General features: G+C 43.6%; 1 protein-coding gene across 5 annotated transcripts in view; it reads left to right on the forward strand.

The window, feature by feature from the left end:
• Nucleotides 1-13,668, forward strand: part of syt12 (synaptotagmin XII) — a 177,009-nt gene that overhangs the window by 141,525 nt on the left and 21,816 nt on the right. For all 5 annotated transcript variants that reach the window (XM_078415134.1, XM_078415135.1, XM_078415136.1 and 2 more), the window contains exons 5-7: nt 196-588; nt 7,481-7,696; nt 8,450-8,570. In XM_078415134.1, coding sequence (XP_078271260.1) covers nt 196-588; nt 7,481-7,696; nt 8,450-8,570 — 730 coding nt within the window. The remainder of the gene's footprint in view (nt 1-195; nt 589-7,480; nt 7,697-8,449; nt 8,571-13,668) is intronic.

The raw sequence follows: 13,668 nt of genomic DNA on the forward strand, positions 1-13,668 counted from the left end.
CATTGCCGCAAAAGCACATTGCTTCAGCAAACAAATCATCATTGTTAGTTATGGCTTTGGGATGCTGAAATCTGATCTATTAAGCCAATTTTAATCTCAGCAGTCAGTCGCGGATGACAATAGCTTGCCTTGAACCGCAAAAAAAATGTGCACTGGTGGTTGAGCTGACTGTTTTATTTCTCCTTCTTTTCTCAGAGAACAGCAGCTTTGAGCTATAAGAAGCCGATAGAGAAAGGTTTCCCCAGCCAGCACACAAGCCTCAAGATAGACGAAGCTTATGACACCATCAACGAGCTTGGGACTCTGGAGCTAATGACGAAGGACGTGGAGTTGATGTCCTACGGATCGATGAAGAAATCCGTGTCGACGGACTCGCTGAATTCCATATCTTCCATCGGTAACAACTTTGGCCACGACTTCACTGTAGGCCAGATCGAGATGAGCTTGGAGTACGATGTGAACTCAAACACCATGCACATCACTCTGGTTCAAGGGAAGGACTTGCTGGAGAAAGAAGATGCCAACTTTGAATCTTGCTTCGTGCGCATCAGTTTGCTGCCCGATGAGCAGATTGTTGGGATTTCTCGGGTAGGTTGGTTGAATTTCTACTTTTTCATGTTTAAATATGCAGAGCCCTGAGGTTTCAGTGGATGGTGATGAGAACAATTCAGGCTGAGTGATTGAATATACTTATGGTTCAATGGTTCAGTGGTTCAATGGTTCTTTTATTATCACCTATACCAAGGTACAATGACATTCTTTTTTGGAATACAGTCATAGAGTCATATAACGTGGAAACAGATCCTTCGGCCCAACTTGCCCATCATGTCCCATCCACACCAGTTCCACCTGCCTGCATTTGGCCCATATCCCTCTAAACCTGTCCTATCCATGTACCTGTCTGAATGTTTCTTAAACGGATCATAAAGGAACATAGAGATCAGTAAGAATATTGGCACACATAAGTACAATCCTTGATTAAGTATTGAATGCATAGAAACAGGCCACTGCAACCATATGCAAGAGTCGCCAGGTTTTTGTATATTCACCATTGACCATTAAAAGCTGCAACGCAGGGTTTGTATTAACATCTGTTAATGGCATGGTGCATTTTATGGGTAACCAAATGATATGAAGACAGTAGCACAATTATCCTGCAGCAAGAGAAAATGGCCCAATGATGCAGTGATTGTTCAGTAATAAGATGCTGGTATCAATGTACATACAGCAACCATTATAGGTTGTCACAACCATTATAGGTTGTCGCCCTTCATCAAGTTGGCTTCACCTTGAATACTGGTTCCCGATGTGAGGTCTCTTTCTGGATGGAGCTGTTTGTCATAGAGTCATACAGCATGGAAACAGGCCCTTCGGCCCAACTTGCCCCACTCCGGCCAAGATATCTCATCTACACTAGTCCCACATGCCTACTTAAGGCCCATATCCCTCCAAACCTGTATTATTCATGCACCTGTCTAAATGTTTCTTAAATGATGCAAAAGTACCTGCCTCAACTACCTCCTCCGGCATCTTGTTCCATACACCACCACCCTTTGTGTAAAAACGATACCCCTCAGATTCCTGTTAAATCTTTTCCCCTTCACCTTAAACCTGTGTCATCTGGTTCTCTATTCCCCTATCCTGGGCAAATGGCTGTGCATTTAACCGATCTATTCCTTTCATGATTTTGTATACCTCTATAAGATCACCCCTCATCCTCCTGCGCTCCAATGATATTTTCTCTAGAATGACTACTGTTCCGAGTTATAATTAAGATCCTGTTGTCGGAGGTAGATAAGGAGATGAAAGCCAACTATGTGTCACCATCCCCATGTGGACTCAACGTACAAATTACTGAATGAGGAATGAAATGTGTATCTAATGTGGATTTTTTGTGAAGCGGAGCTGCTTTGGCAGATGCTAATGTTATTCACTTTTAAGCTCATTGTCTTCTGAACCAGAAACTGTGGTTGTTGCCATATTTTAATCATAGCCTATAAACTAATCTTCAGTAGTGTATTGTTCATCAAAAGCCCTCTGTTCTCGCAGAAGAATGAAACAGGATTATCTTGACAGAGAGTAGGAACATTATCCCGGCTAATATTTGTCCCCTATTAATACCAAAGAGATTTGCTAATAAATATCTCATTGCTGTTTGTACCCTATCGAACTATTTGATGCTGTAACGTCAACTCTCCTTTTCTTCCAGAGCTCCCTATTGTCAAGCATCAAGCCAAGAGGGACATTATGCCCCTGTGCTTAAGTTGGCTGAGCAGTTTGGATCTGCTGATTGAGATGCCTCACAGCCTGCTGTTCTCCCCTCTGCAACACAGTGAGATTGGCAGTGGTGATAGAGTCACACAGCATGGGAACAGGCTCTTTGGCCCAACTTCCCCAAGCTGACTAAGATGCCCTATCTATGAGACATAAGAGAAGAATTAGCCCATTCGCTCCATCGAGTCTACTCCACCATTCAATCATGGCTGATCTATTTTTCCCTCTCAACCCCATTCTCATGCCTTCTCCCTGTAATCTTAGATGCCCTTACTAATCAAGAACCTATCAATCTCCGCTTCAAAAATACCCAATTGCATGGTCTCCACAGCTGTCTGTGGCAATGAATTCCACAGATTCACCACTCTCTGGCTAAAGAAATTCCTTTTCATCTCCATTACAAATGTACGTCCTTTTATTCTGAGGCTGCATCCTCTGGTCCTAGACTCTCCCACTACAGGTGCTCCTCAGCTTCCGATAGGGTTCCGTTCTGAGAAACCCATCGGAAACCGAAAGTATTGTAAGTCGAAATGCATTGAATACGCGTGATCACGTGGCCGGGTTGCTATGGGTCGCTGCCGTTTCCACCATCGCAAAGTCGAATTATCGCAAGCCGAAACATCATAAGCACGGAGTACCTGTACTGGAAACATCCTCTCCACATCCACCATATCCAGGCCCCTTTGGCAGCATTTGGCCCATATCCCTCTAAACAATAGACAATACACAATGGACAATAGGTGCAGGAGTAGGCCATTCGGCCCTTCGAGCCAGCACCCCCATTCAATGTGATCATGGCTGATCATCCACAATCAGTACCCTGTTCCTGCCCTCTCCCCATACCCCCTGACTCCGCTATCATTAAGAGCACTATCTAACTCTCTCTTGAAAGCATCCAGACAATTGGCCTCCACTGCCTTCTGAGGCAGAGAATGCCACAGATTTACTCCTTTCCTATCCATGTGCTTATCTAAGTGTCTTTTAAATGCTGTTATAGCACAAGCATCAACTACTTCCTCAGGCAGCTTGTTCCATATAACCACTGCCCTCTGGCGTGTCAAAAATGTAATGCTACGGTGGTTATGGGAGATTTCAACATGCAGGTAGACTGGGAAAATCAGGTTGGAAATGGACCCCAGGAAAGAGAGTTTGTAGAGTGCCTTCGAGATGGATTCTTAGAACAGCTTGTACTGGAGCCTACCAGGGAGAAGGCAATTCTGGATTTAGTGTTGTGTAATGATCCTGATCTGATAAGGGGACTAGAGGTAAAAGAGCCATTAGGAGGCAGTGATCACAACATGATAAGTTTTACTCTGCAAATGGAAAGGCAGAAGGGAAAATCGGAAGTGTCAGTATTACAGTATAGCAAAGGGGATTACAGAGGCATGAGGCAGGAGCTGGCCAAAATTGATTGGAAGGAGGCCCTAGCAGGGAAGACGGTAGAACAGCAATGGCAGGTATTCCTGGGAATAATGCAGAGGTTGCAGGATCAATTTATTCCAAAGAGGTGGAAAGACTCTAAGGGGAGTAAGAGACACCTGTGGCTGACGAGGGAAGTCAGGGACAGCATAAAAATTAAGGAGAGGAAGTATAACATAGCAAAGAAGAGTGGGAAGACAGAGGATTGGGACTCTTTTAAAGAGCAACAAAAGTTAACTAAAAAGGCAATACGGGGAGAAAAGATGAGGTACGAGGGTAAACTAGCCAATAATATAAAGGAGGATAGCAAAAGTTTTTTTAGGTACGTGAAGAGGAAAAAAATAGTCAAGGCAAATGTGGGTCCCTTGAAGACAGAAGCAGGGGAATTTATTATGGGGAACAAAGAAATGGCAGACGAGTTAAACCGTTACTTTGGATCTGTCTTCACTGAGGAAGATACACACAATCCCCCAAATGTTCTAGGGGCCGGAGAACCTAGGGTGATGGAGGAACTGAAGGAAATCCACATTAGGCAGGAAATGGTTTTGGGTAGACTGATGGGACTGAAGGCTGATAAATCCCCAGGGCCTGATGGTCTGCATCCCAGAGTACTTAAGGAGGTGGCTCTAGAAATAGTGGAAGCATTGGAGATCATTTTTCAATGTTCTATAGATTCAGGATCAGTTCCTGTGGATTGGAGGATAGCAAATGTTATCCCACTTTTTAAGAAAGGAGGGAGAGAGAAAACGGGTAATTATAGACCAGTTAGTCTGACATCAGTGGTGGGGAAGATGCTGGAGTCAATTATAAAAGACGAAATTGCTGAGCATTTGGATAGCAGTAACGGGATCATTCCGAGTCAGCATGGATTTACGAAGGGGAAATCATGCTTGACAAATCTACTGGAATTTTTTGAGGATGTAACTAGGAAAATTGACAAGGGAGAGTCAGTGGATGTGGTGTACCTCGACTTTCAGAAAGCCTTCGACAAGGTCCCACATAGGAGATTAGTGGGCAAAATTAGGGCACATGGTATTGGGGGTAGGGTACTGACATGGATAGAAAATTGGTTGACAGACAGAAAGCAAAGAGTGGGGATAAATGGGTCCCTTTTGGAATGGCAGGCAGTGACCAGTGGGGTACCGCAAGGTTCGGTGCTGGGACCCCAGCTATTTACGATATACATTAATGACTTAGACGAAGGGATTAAAAGTACCATTAGCAAATTTGCAGATGATACTAAGTTGGGGGGTAGTGTGAATTGTGAGGAAGAAGCAATAAGGCTGCAGGGTGACTTGGACAGGTTGTGTGAGTGGGCGGATACATGGCAGATGCAGTTTAATGTAGATACGTGTGAGGTTATTCACTTTGGAAGTAAGAATAGAAAGGCAGATTATTATCTGAATGGTGTCAAGTTAGGAGGAGGGGGAGTTCAACGAGATCTGGGTGTCCCAGTGCATCAATCAATGAAAGCAAGCATGCAGGTACAGCAGGCAGTGAAGAAAGCCAATGGAATGTTGGCCTTCATAACAAGAGGAGTTGAGTATAGGAGCAAAGAGGTCCTTCTACAGTTGTACCGGGCTCTGGTGAGACCGCACCTGGAGTACTGTGTGCAGTTTTGGTCTCCAAATTTGAGGAAGGATATTCTTGCTATGGAGGGCGTGCAGCGTAGGTTCACTAGGTTAATTCCCGGAATGGCGGGACTGTCGTATGTTGAAAGGCTGGAGCGATTGGGCTTGTATACACTGGAATTTAGAAGGATGAGGGGGGATCTTATTGAAACATATAAGATAATTAGGGGATTGGACACATTAGAGGCAGATAACATGTTCCCAATGTTGGGGGAGTCCAGAACAAGGGGCCACAGTTTGAGAATAAGGGGTAGGCCATTTAGAACGGAGATGAGGAAGAACTTTTTCAGTCAGAGGGTGGTGAAGGTGTGGAATTCTCTGCCTCAGAAGGCAGTGGAGGCCAGTTCGTTGGATGCTTTCAAGAGAGAGCTGGATAGAGCTCTTAAGGATAGCGGAGTGAGGGGATATGGGGAGAAGGCAGGAACGGGGTACTGATTGAGAGTGATCAGCCATGATCGCATTGAATGGCGGTGCTGGCTCGAAGGGCTGAATGGCCTACTCCTGCACCTATTGTCTATTGTCTATTGTCTATTGTCTATTGGGTTGCCCCCCAGGTTTCTATTATATTTTGTTCCTCTCATTTTAAACTTATGTCCTCTGAATCTTGATTCCCCTACCCTTGGTAAAAGACTACGCATTCACCTTATCTATTCTCCTCAGGATTTTATACACCTCAATATGATCACCCCTCAGCCTCCTGCATCCCAAGGAATAAAGTCCAAGCCTGCTCATTCTTTTCCTATAGCTCAGGCCCTCGAGTCCTGGCAGCATCCTTGTAAATCTTATCTGCATTCTTCACAGGTTTTTTGCATAAAATGTTAAAGACAAGCTCAAGTGCCACAAAGGGTGAATTGAACCTAATCTGTATCCTTACAGCACGCAGTCCATTAATAATGCCTACGTTATCATGTCTGATTTTTACGATCTTCTCAGGGAGTTTATTACAAGAGGCCAGTTTACTATGTTATATTGTTACAGTGGAGATTGTTGCAGGATTATTGTACATCATTATGCCATTGAATAGCTTTTATAAAGTCATCATGTTTTAGTCTATTTTTAAATGCTCAACACTGGACTAAGGGAAGTTTAAGAAGACAATTCCTATCCAGAGATTACCAAGGTGACTCCTCACTTTTAAATAAAATGAGCCTTGGTTTATGACACTAATTGTGAAATTCTGTGTCAGTGGCATGGTTAACTGGTTTCTCCTGAAAGGTTTGTGTCTTGATTGCATTCTAATCACCTTCCATTAATGCTCAGATACTTTGATCAGAAATCACTACTTTGAGACCAATAGTATTTTGGTGAAGCTTGTGCCCAATACTGAACGATGGAGATTAAATATGGCAATGCAATGTAACTCCAGCAGTGTCATTACCACATTGTTGTTTATTTTATTGGAGTAAGGTTTGTGAACTCTTACACTCCTTATTACATTATAAAATCCACTTTACACTGAGGCGGCACAATGGCAAAGCCGTATATTTGCTGCCTAACAGCGCTAGAACCCCAAGTTAGTTTCTGACTATGGGTGGTGTCTGTACGGGGTTTGTACATTCTCCCTGTGACCCCATGCGTTTTCCTCAAGTGCTCCGGTTTCCTCCTACACTCCAAAGACATACATGTTTGCAGGTTAATTGGTTTTGGTAAAATTGTAAATTGTCCCTAGTGTGTTGGATAGTGCTAGTGTACAGGGATTGCTGGTCGGCGTGGACTCGATGGGCTGAAGGGCCAGTTTCTGCGCTGTATCTCTAAAGTCTATTGTCTAATGTGCTCTGCACTGAGATGAGGTGGCCACTTATTCCATAATCAACAGTGATCCGAGAGTAGGAATGATCTGAAACTATTCCATTTCTTTTACAGTCTGAAGAAGGGTCCCGTCCGGAAACGTCACCTCTCCAAGTTCTCCAGAGATGCTGCCTGACTCGCTGAGTTACACCAGCACTTTGTGACCTTTTGTGTAAACCAGCATTTGCAGTCCCTTGAAAGAATACAAAGTGGTGGAGTAACTCAGCAGGTCAGACAGCACGTTTGGAGAAGGTGACGTTTCAGGTCGAGACCCTTCCTCACACTCGGCCCTTCAGTGTATTGACCATCATCTACAATTCTTTGTTTCTACATCTGCAGTTCCTTGTTTGCCCGTCTCTTTTATGCAGATTCAGAGGAATGCATTCTCGGTGTTCTTCGATGAGAAGTTTTCCATTCCCCTGGACCCCTCTGCGCTCGAGGAAAACAGCCTTCGATTTTCCGTATTTGGAATCGATGAAGATGAAAGAAACATCAGCACGGGATTGGCGGATCTGAAGCTATCGGATTTGGACCTCAGCTGCCGACCCTTCAATGCCTGGCTTTATCTCCAGGACGTCAATAAGGTGAGGGATCCGCAGGACAAGAGCAACTCACTTTTTATATTGGGCCCTGCCGAGAAGGACGGTGTTGAAATGCAAGTGTAGTGAAAACCCTGTAAACAAGCTTTTGTCATTCATTGTTCCTAACTTGCCGTGGTTAATTACCAATGTAATTAGTAAAAGCTGGCAAATACCCCAGTCACTAGCTTCCAAGTAACAGTATTCAATAGTGATGAGGCTAAACTGTACAATGATTAAGCAAATTAAAACATTGTTGTAATGTTTGAAGGGACTGAAGTTTAACTATCTAACAACAGTAAAGGCATCAAAGTGCTGGTGTAACTCAGCGGGTCAGGCAGCATTTCTAGAGAACATGGATAAGTAACATTTTGGGTTGGGATATTTTTTCAGACTGAAGAAAACTTGAGTCTGAAGAAGAGTCTTGACCCAAAACATGACCTATCCATGTACTCTGGACATGCTACCTGACCCGCTGAGTTACTCCAGCACTTTGTGTCCTTTTTTGTAAATAAAAAGCTCCTTGTTTCTGCAATGTCACTGTTTCAACCACTGAGATATAATAGTCACCAAGATACATGCTACAGAAATGTAGTGGATTGAGCTCTACTACTAAGTTAACTGGTTCACCCTATAAATGGGAATGCTGGTTTGGATGAACATGATTGTGAAGCGTTATGGTTCTACTTGTGCAAGAGGTTGGTGTTCATCTGAAGGGTTGTTGAGCCTGGAGAACTAATCACACTTTTGTCTGTGCAGGCAACAGATACAGTCGGAGAGATCCTGCTCTCACTTAGTTATCTGCCCACAGCAGAGAGGCTGACGGTGGTTGTGGTCAAAGCCAAAAACCTCATCTGGAACAATGGAAAGACCACCTCCGGTACGTTCCCTTTAGTTTAGTTTATAATTGTCATGCGTACTGAGGTACAGTGAAAAGCTTTTGTTTTCATGCTATCCAGTCAAAGAAAATAATAATAATATAATAATAATAAACATTTATTTTTTACTTTACATGATTACATTCAAGCCATCCACAGTATATTAATAAAGGATAAATGGTGCAACATTTAGTGTAAAAAAAAAAGTCCGATTAACGGTAGTTCAAAGGTATCCATTGAGGTAGATGGCCGGTCAAGACTGCTCTCTAAATGATGAGAGGACCATCACTCGTCTGATAACAGCTGGAGAAAAAAACTGTCCCTGAATCTGGACATATGCGTTTTCTGACTTCTGTACTTCTTGCCTGATGGGAGAGGGAAAAAGAGGGAGTGTCCAGGGTGAGACTGGTCTTTGATTATGCTGTTGGCCTTGCCGAGGCAGCACGAAGTCAATGGAAGGAAGCCATTGAGGTTTGTCAACTGATTAAATGACTAACAGTTAAGAAAGATGCTCACAATATCCATGAGAACCTGATGGAATATTTTATGTGTCACAAATTATATATCACAAATCAATAGGAGTTCTTGACAGATTAGGAAAGCCCAGCGGCATTTATGTGTATTATTAATGCAATTGACAAAATATACTGTGTATAAAAACAATAAGAAGTTATAAATTTATCTTAGTTTCGTTTAGAGATTTAGTTTAGGGTGGCACAGCGGTAGAGTTGCTGCCTTACAGTGACTGCAGCGCCGGAGACTTGTGTTCGATCCCGACTACGGGTGTTGTCTGTCTGGAGTTTGTACGTTCTCCCCGTGACCTGTGTGGGTTTTCTCCGAGATCTTCGGTTTCCTCCCACATTCCAAAGACGCACAGGTTTGTAGGTTAATTGGCTTGGCAAATGTAAAAAATGTCCCTCGCGTGTGTAGGATAGTGTTAATATGCAGGGATCGCTGGTCGGCACAGACCCAGTGGGCCCAAGGGCCTGTTTCCTCTAAGCTAGAAACAAAGATACAGCATGGAAACAGGCCCTATATGCCCACTGAGTCCATGCCAACCATTGATCACCCATTCACACTAGTTCGATGTTATCCAGCTTTCTCATCCACTCCTTACACACCAGGGGCAATATACAGGGTCCAATTAGCATGCAAACCTGCACACCAGGGACGATTTACAATTTACAGAAGCTAATTAATCTGCAATCCTGCAAGTCCATGGAGTGTGGCAGAAAACTGGATCTACCGGAGGAACTCGACATGGTCACAGGGAGAACATGCAAACTCCACCCGATATCAGGATTGAACCTGGGTCACTGGTGCTATGGGGAGGCAGCTCCACCAGCTGTGCCACTGTGTGTGGGCTGTTTGGGGCAAGTTTTTTACACAAAGAGTAGTGGGTGCCTGGAGTGTGCTGCCAGGGATGGTGGTTGAGGCAGATGCGGTATTGACATTTAAGAGGCTTTTAGATAGGCACGTAGATGTGTAAGGAATGGAGGGATAGGGATCATGTACAGGCACAGATTAGTTTAGCTTGGTGTCATGTTCAACGCAGACATTGTGAGCCGAAGAGCCAGTTCCTCTGCTGAACTTTTCTATGTTCTATGTAACTCCCTCTTACCTAAAGTCGGAAGTATACAAGAACTTGTGTGAACGGGTGATTGATGGTCGGTGTGGACTCGATGGGCTGAAAGGCCCGATCCCATGCTGTGTCTCTGAACTCTAAACTAAATGCTGAAATACTGTGCTGATTCTTAATTGTCAAGATTCTAGAATGCTTTATTCCTACGTGCAGCAGCACAACAGGTTTGGAAAAAGAGTACTCAATAGATAATGTAATAAATAAGCATTATAAAAATCTATAAATGAAAAAAATGAATATAGTTTTAAAAAAAACATAAAACTAAGCCCTAAATCCCTAGTGCAAATAAAGGTAGTTCGGGGTTTTAGTTAGAGTTTGTAGTGTTCAATAGCCTAATGGTCATTGGGAAGTTTTAGTTGAGTTAGTAACACAAAAAATGATTCTTTCATGGTACATTCCGGCTACTATTTGCCTGGAATCTGGTTTAGCTGGGGACTCCACATGAATCAATGCAATGTACAGCACACAGCAGTGGCAGAGACAGTGCCATTGAACTCTGTGGACTATTGCACACATGCAGCATTCTTGCATAGAACTGGACCAACATTGGGTACATCAGAAGCATCACCACATTTATCCAAGCTCAAGAAACGTTCAACTCCTATATTGAATGTTTGGACATGTTTCCTAAAACAAACAGTTCTGTAGATATTGAAGGGGAAAGGCAATATCACATCAGCTCAAAATAAAGTGATCCGTGTGTGTAAAATAATCTATTTTCCACATATAGGTTGGGTCAGGTTGGCATGCTGACAAATAATGATTTGTATAAAGATGGGTAGAAACGAGAAGATTTTAATCTGAAGATGTTAAAAATAGCTGCAGTTTGAGATTTTGCAGTATGAGACAATTTGTGAGCAAATTGACAATTAATCCTGGCAGCATTCTGGTAAACCTCCTCTGCATCCTCTCCAAAGCCTCCACATCCTTCCTGTAATGGGGCACCAGGACTGCACGCAATACTCCAAATGCAGCCTGACCAAAGTCATTTAGAGCTGCATCATGACTTCCTGACTCTCATATTCAATGAAGGCAAGTATATCATATACCTTCTTAACCACCCTATCTACTTGTGTTGCCACCTTCAGTGAGCGATGAATTTGCCTCCAAGATCCCTCTGCACATCAATGCTGTTGATGGTCTTGCCATTAACTGTATACTCTCTCCTTGCATTCATTCCTTGCTCGGTTTAAACTCCATTTGCCATTTCTCTGCCCATTTCCGCAGCAGGTCTATATCCCAGTGTATTTTCTGTTATCCTTGCTCACTGTCTGCAACTCCTCCAATTTTGGTGTTTTCAGCAAACGTACTCACCAACGCATCTACATGTATGTCTAAGTCACATATATATGAACTCTACTGGTCACAGACATCCAGCCAAAATATCTGTCTTCTGCCACAACCAGAAGATTATGGATGATATTACACATGGCAGCAAACAATAACGGAATAATGATGACATTTCATATCCTACAGCTTCTAAGTAGATCAAAAGCTGCGTTGACTGGGTATTCCACTCGGCAACAGAATGTGCTACATGAGATGATTATGATCTGTAGAACAAGGCAAAAAGTGAACAAAAGAAAGCAACTGTGACAGTGTGAACTTTCAGCAAGAGCTGAGAACGCAGATTAATGATGGATACACATCAAAGCAATTTTAATAGGCCTCTTGCAAAGATGTCAAGTTGCTGAGTACAGCAAGAGTTGTCACTGAATTGTTGAAGTGGAAAGATCACAAGGCACCAATGTGCAAGGGATTAATAGAGAAAGTTAACAATAGGGGAGAATATTTCATTTGACGCTATCAGCGGGCAACAGTTGCCAGGATCATCGACTCAAATCAGTGCCGTGCTGTGACTGGTGAAAATTTTTAAAAACTGCAGCTACTGGAAACCTAAAACAAAAAAGAGAAAATGCTGGAAATGCTCAGCAGGTTGGGCCACATCTGTGAGAAGAGTGACAAAAGTTGACTTTTTCAGGACAGAGATCCTTTATTAGAACTCACAAAAGAGAATTTCCCCTGAAACATTGAGTTCAGAAAGGGGAAGTCAACTTTAGATTTTAGAGACGGAACCAGGCACATCGGCCCACCGAGTCCACACCGCCAGCGATCCCCGCACATTAACACTATCCTACACACACTAGGGACTATTTTTACATTTACCCAGTCAATTAACCTACATACCTGTACGTCTTTGGAGTGTGGGAGGAAACCGAAGATCTCGGAGAAAACCCACACAGGTCACGGGGAGAACGTACAAACTCTGTACAGACGGCGCGCAAAGTCAGGATCGAACCTGAGTCTCCGGCGCTGCATTCGCTGTAAGGCAGCAACTCTACTGCTGCGCCACCGTGCCGCCGTGTTCCAGTCACCCAGTGGTTCTTGATTCCCCTACTCTGGGTAAAAGACTATGCACTTACCCTATCCATTCCTCTCATGATCTTGTCATCTATATTTAAGCATTAACATTATGTTCTCTACATATCCGTGTAACTGCAATGCTGTCATCTTGTTTGGACAGGAGAATTTACTTTAGACTTTGGACTTTAGAAATACAGCGCGGAAACAAGCCCATCGGCTCACCAAGTATGTGCCGACCAGCAATCACCCCGCACACTAGCACTATCCTACAAAATTTACAATTTTACCAAAGCCAATTAACCTACACACCTGTAACATCTTCAGAGTGTGGGAGGAAACCAAAGCACCTGGCGAAAACCCACGCGATCGTGGGGAGAACGTGCAAACTCCGTACAGACTGCACCGGTAGTCAGGATCGAACCCAGGTCTTTGGCACTGTAAGGCAGCAACTCTGCCGCTCAGCAGATGGACCATGTGCTAATTTTCACCAGTATGTCGATGGTGGAGAGAGTGAGCATCTTCAGTTGCCTGATCGTCAACATCTTCGGAGACCAGCACAGGGCCCAGCAAATAGGTAAAATCAATAAGAAGGTGTGCCCACTTACGCTCTGTCCGCCTTGGCCTACGCGATCACCCGGTTGCCAAACATTTTAACTACCCATCCTGTTCCCATAATAACCTTTCTGACCAAGGTCTCCTCCACTGTCAATTGGAGGAACAGCACCTCATATTTCACTTGGCCAGCTTACAACCCAGCGATATGAATATTGTTTTCTCTCATTTCAAGCAACCCTTGTATCCACCATTCACATCCTTGTATCCCTTCATTATCACCTCTTCCCCAGACAACAATGGACCATTATGGGCTCCACCCTTCCTTGGTTATCTGGTGTTCTGCTTTGTTCTGGGCTCGTCTTACCTCAAGTTCCCTCCCCTCTACTTTCAGTCTGAAGAAGGGTCCCGACCTGAAATGTCACCCATCCTTTTTCTCCAGAGATGCTGCCTAATCCGCTGAGTTTATGTCTATCTTCTCTACTTTCTTAGACATTTAAAGAGATTCAACGTCACAGAATGCTCTAACTTCTACATTGTTA

Source organism: Rhinoraja longicauda, chromosome 18 (assembly GCF_053455715.1).
Source record: "Rhinoraja longicauda isolate Sanriku21f chromosome 18, sRhiLon1.1, whole genome shotgun sequence".
Taxonomy (NCBI): domain Eukaryota; kingdom Metazoa; phylum Chordata; class Chondrichthyes; order Rajiformes; family Arhynchobatidae; genus Rhinoraja; species Rhinoraja longicauda.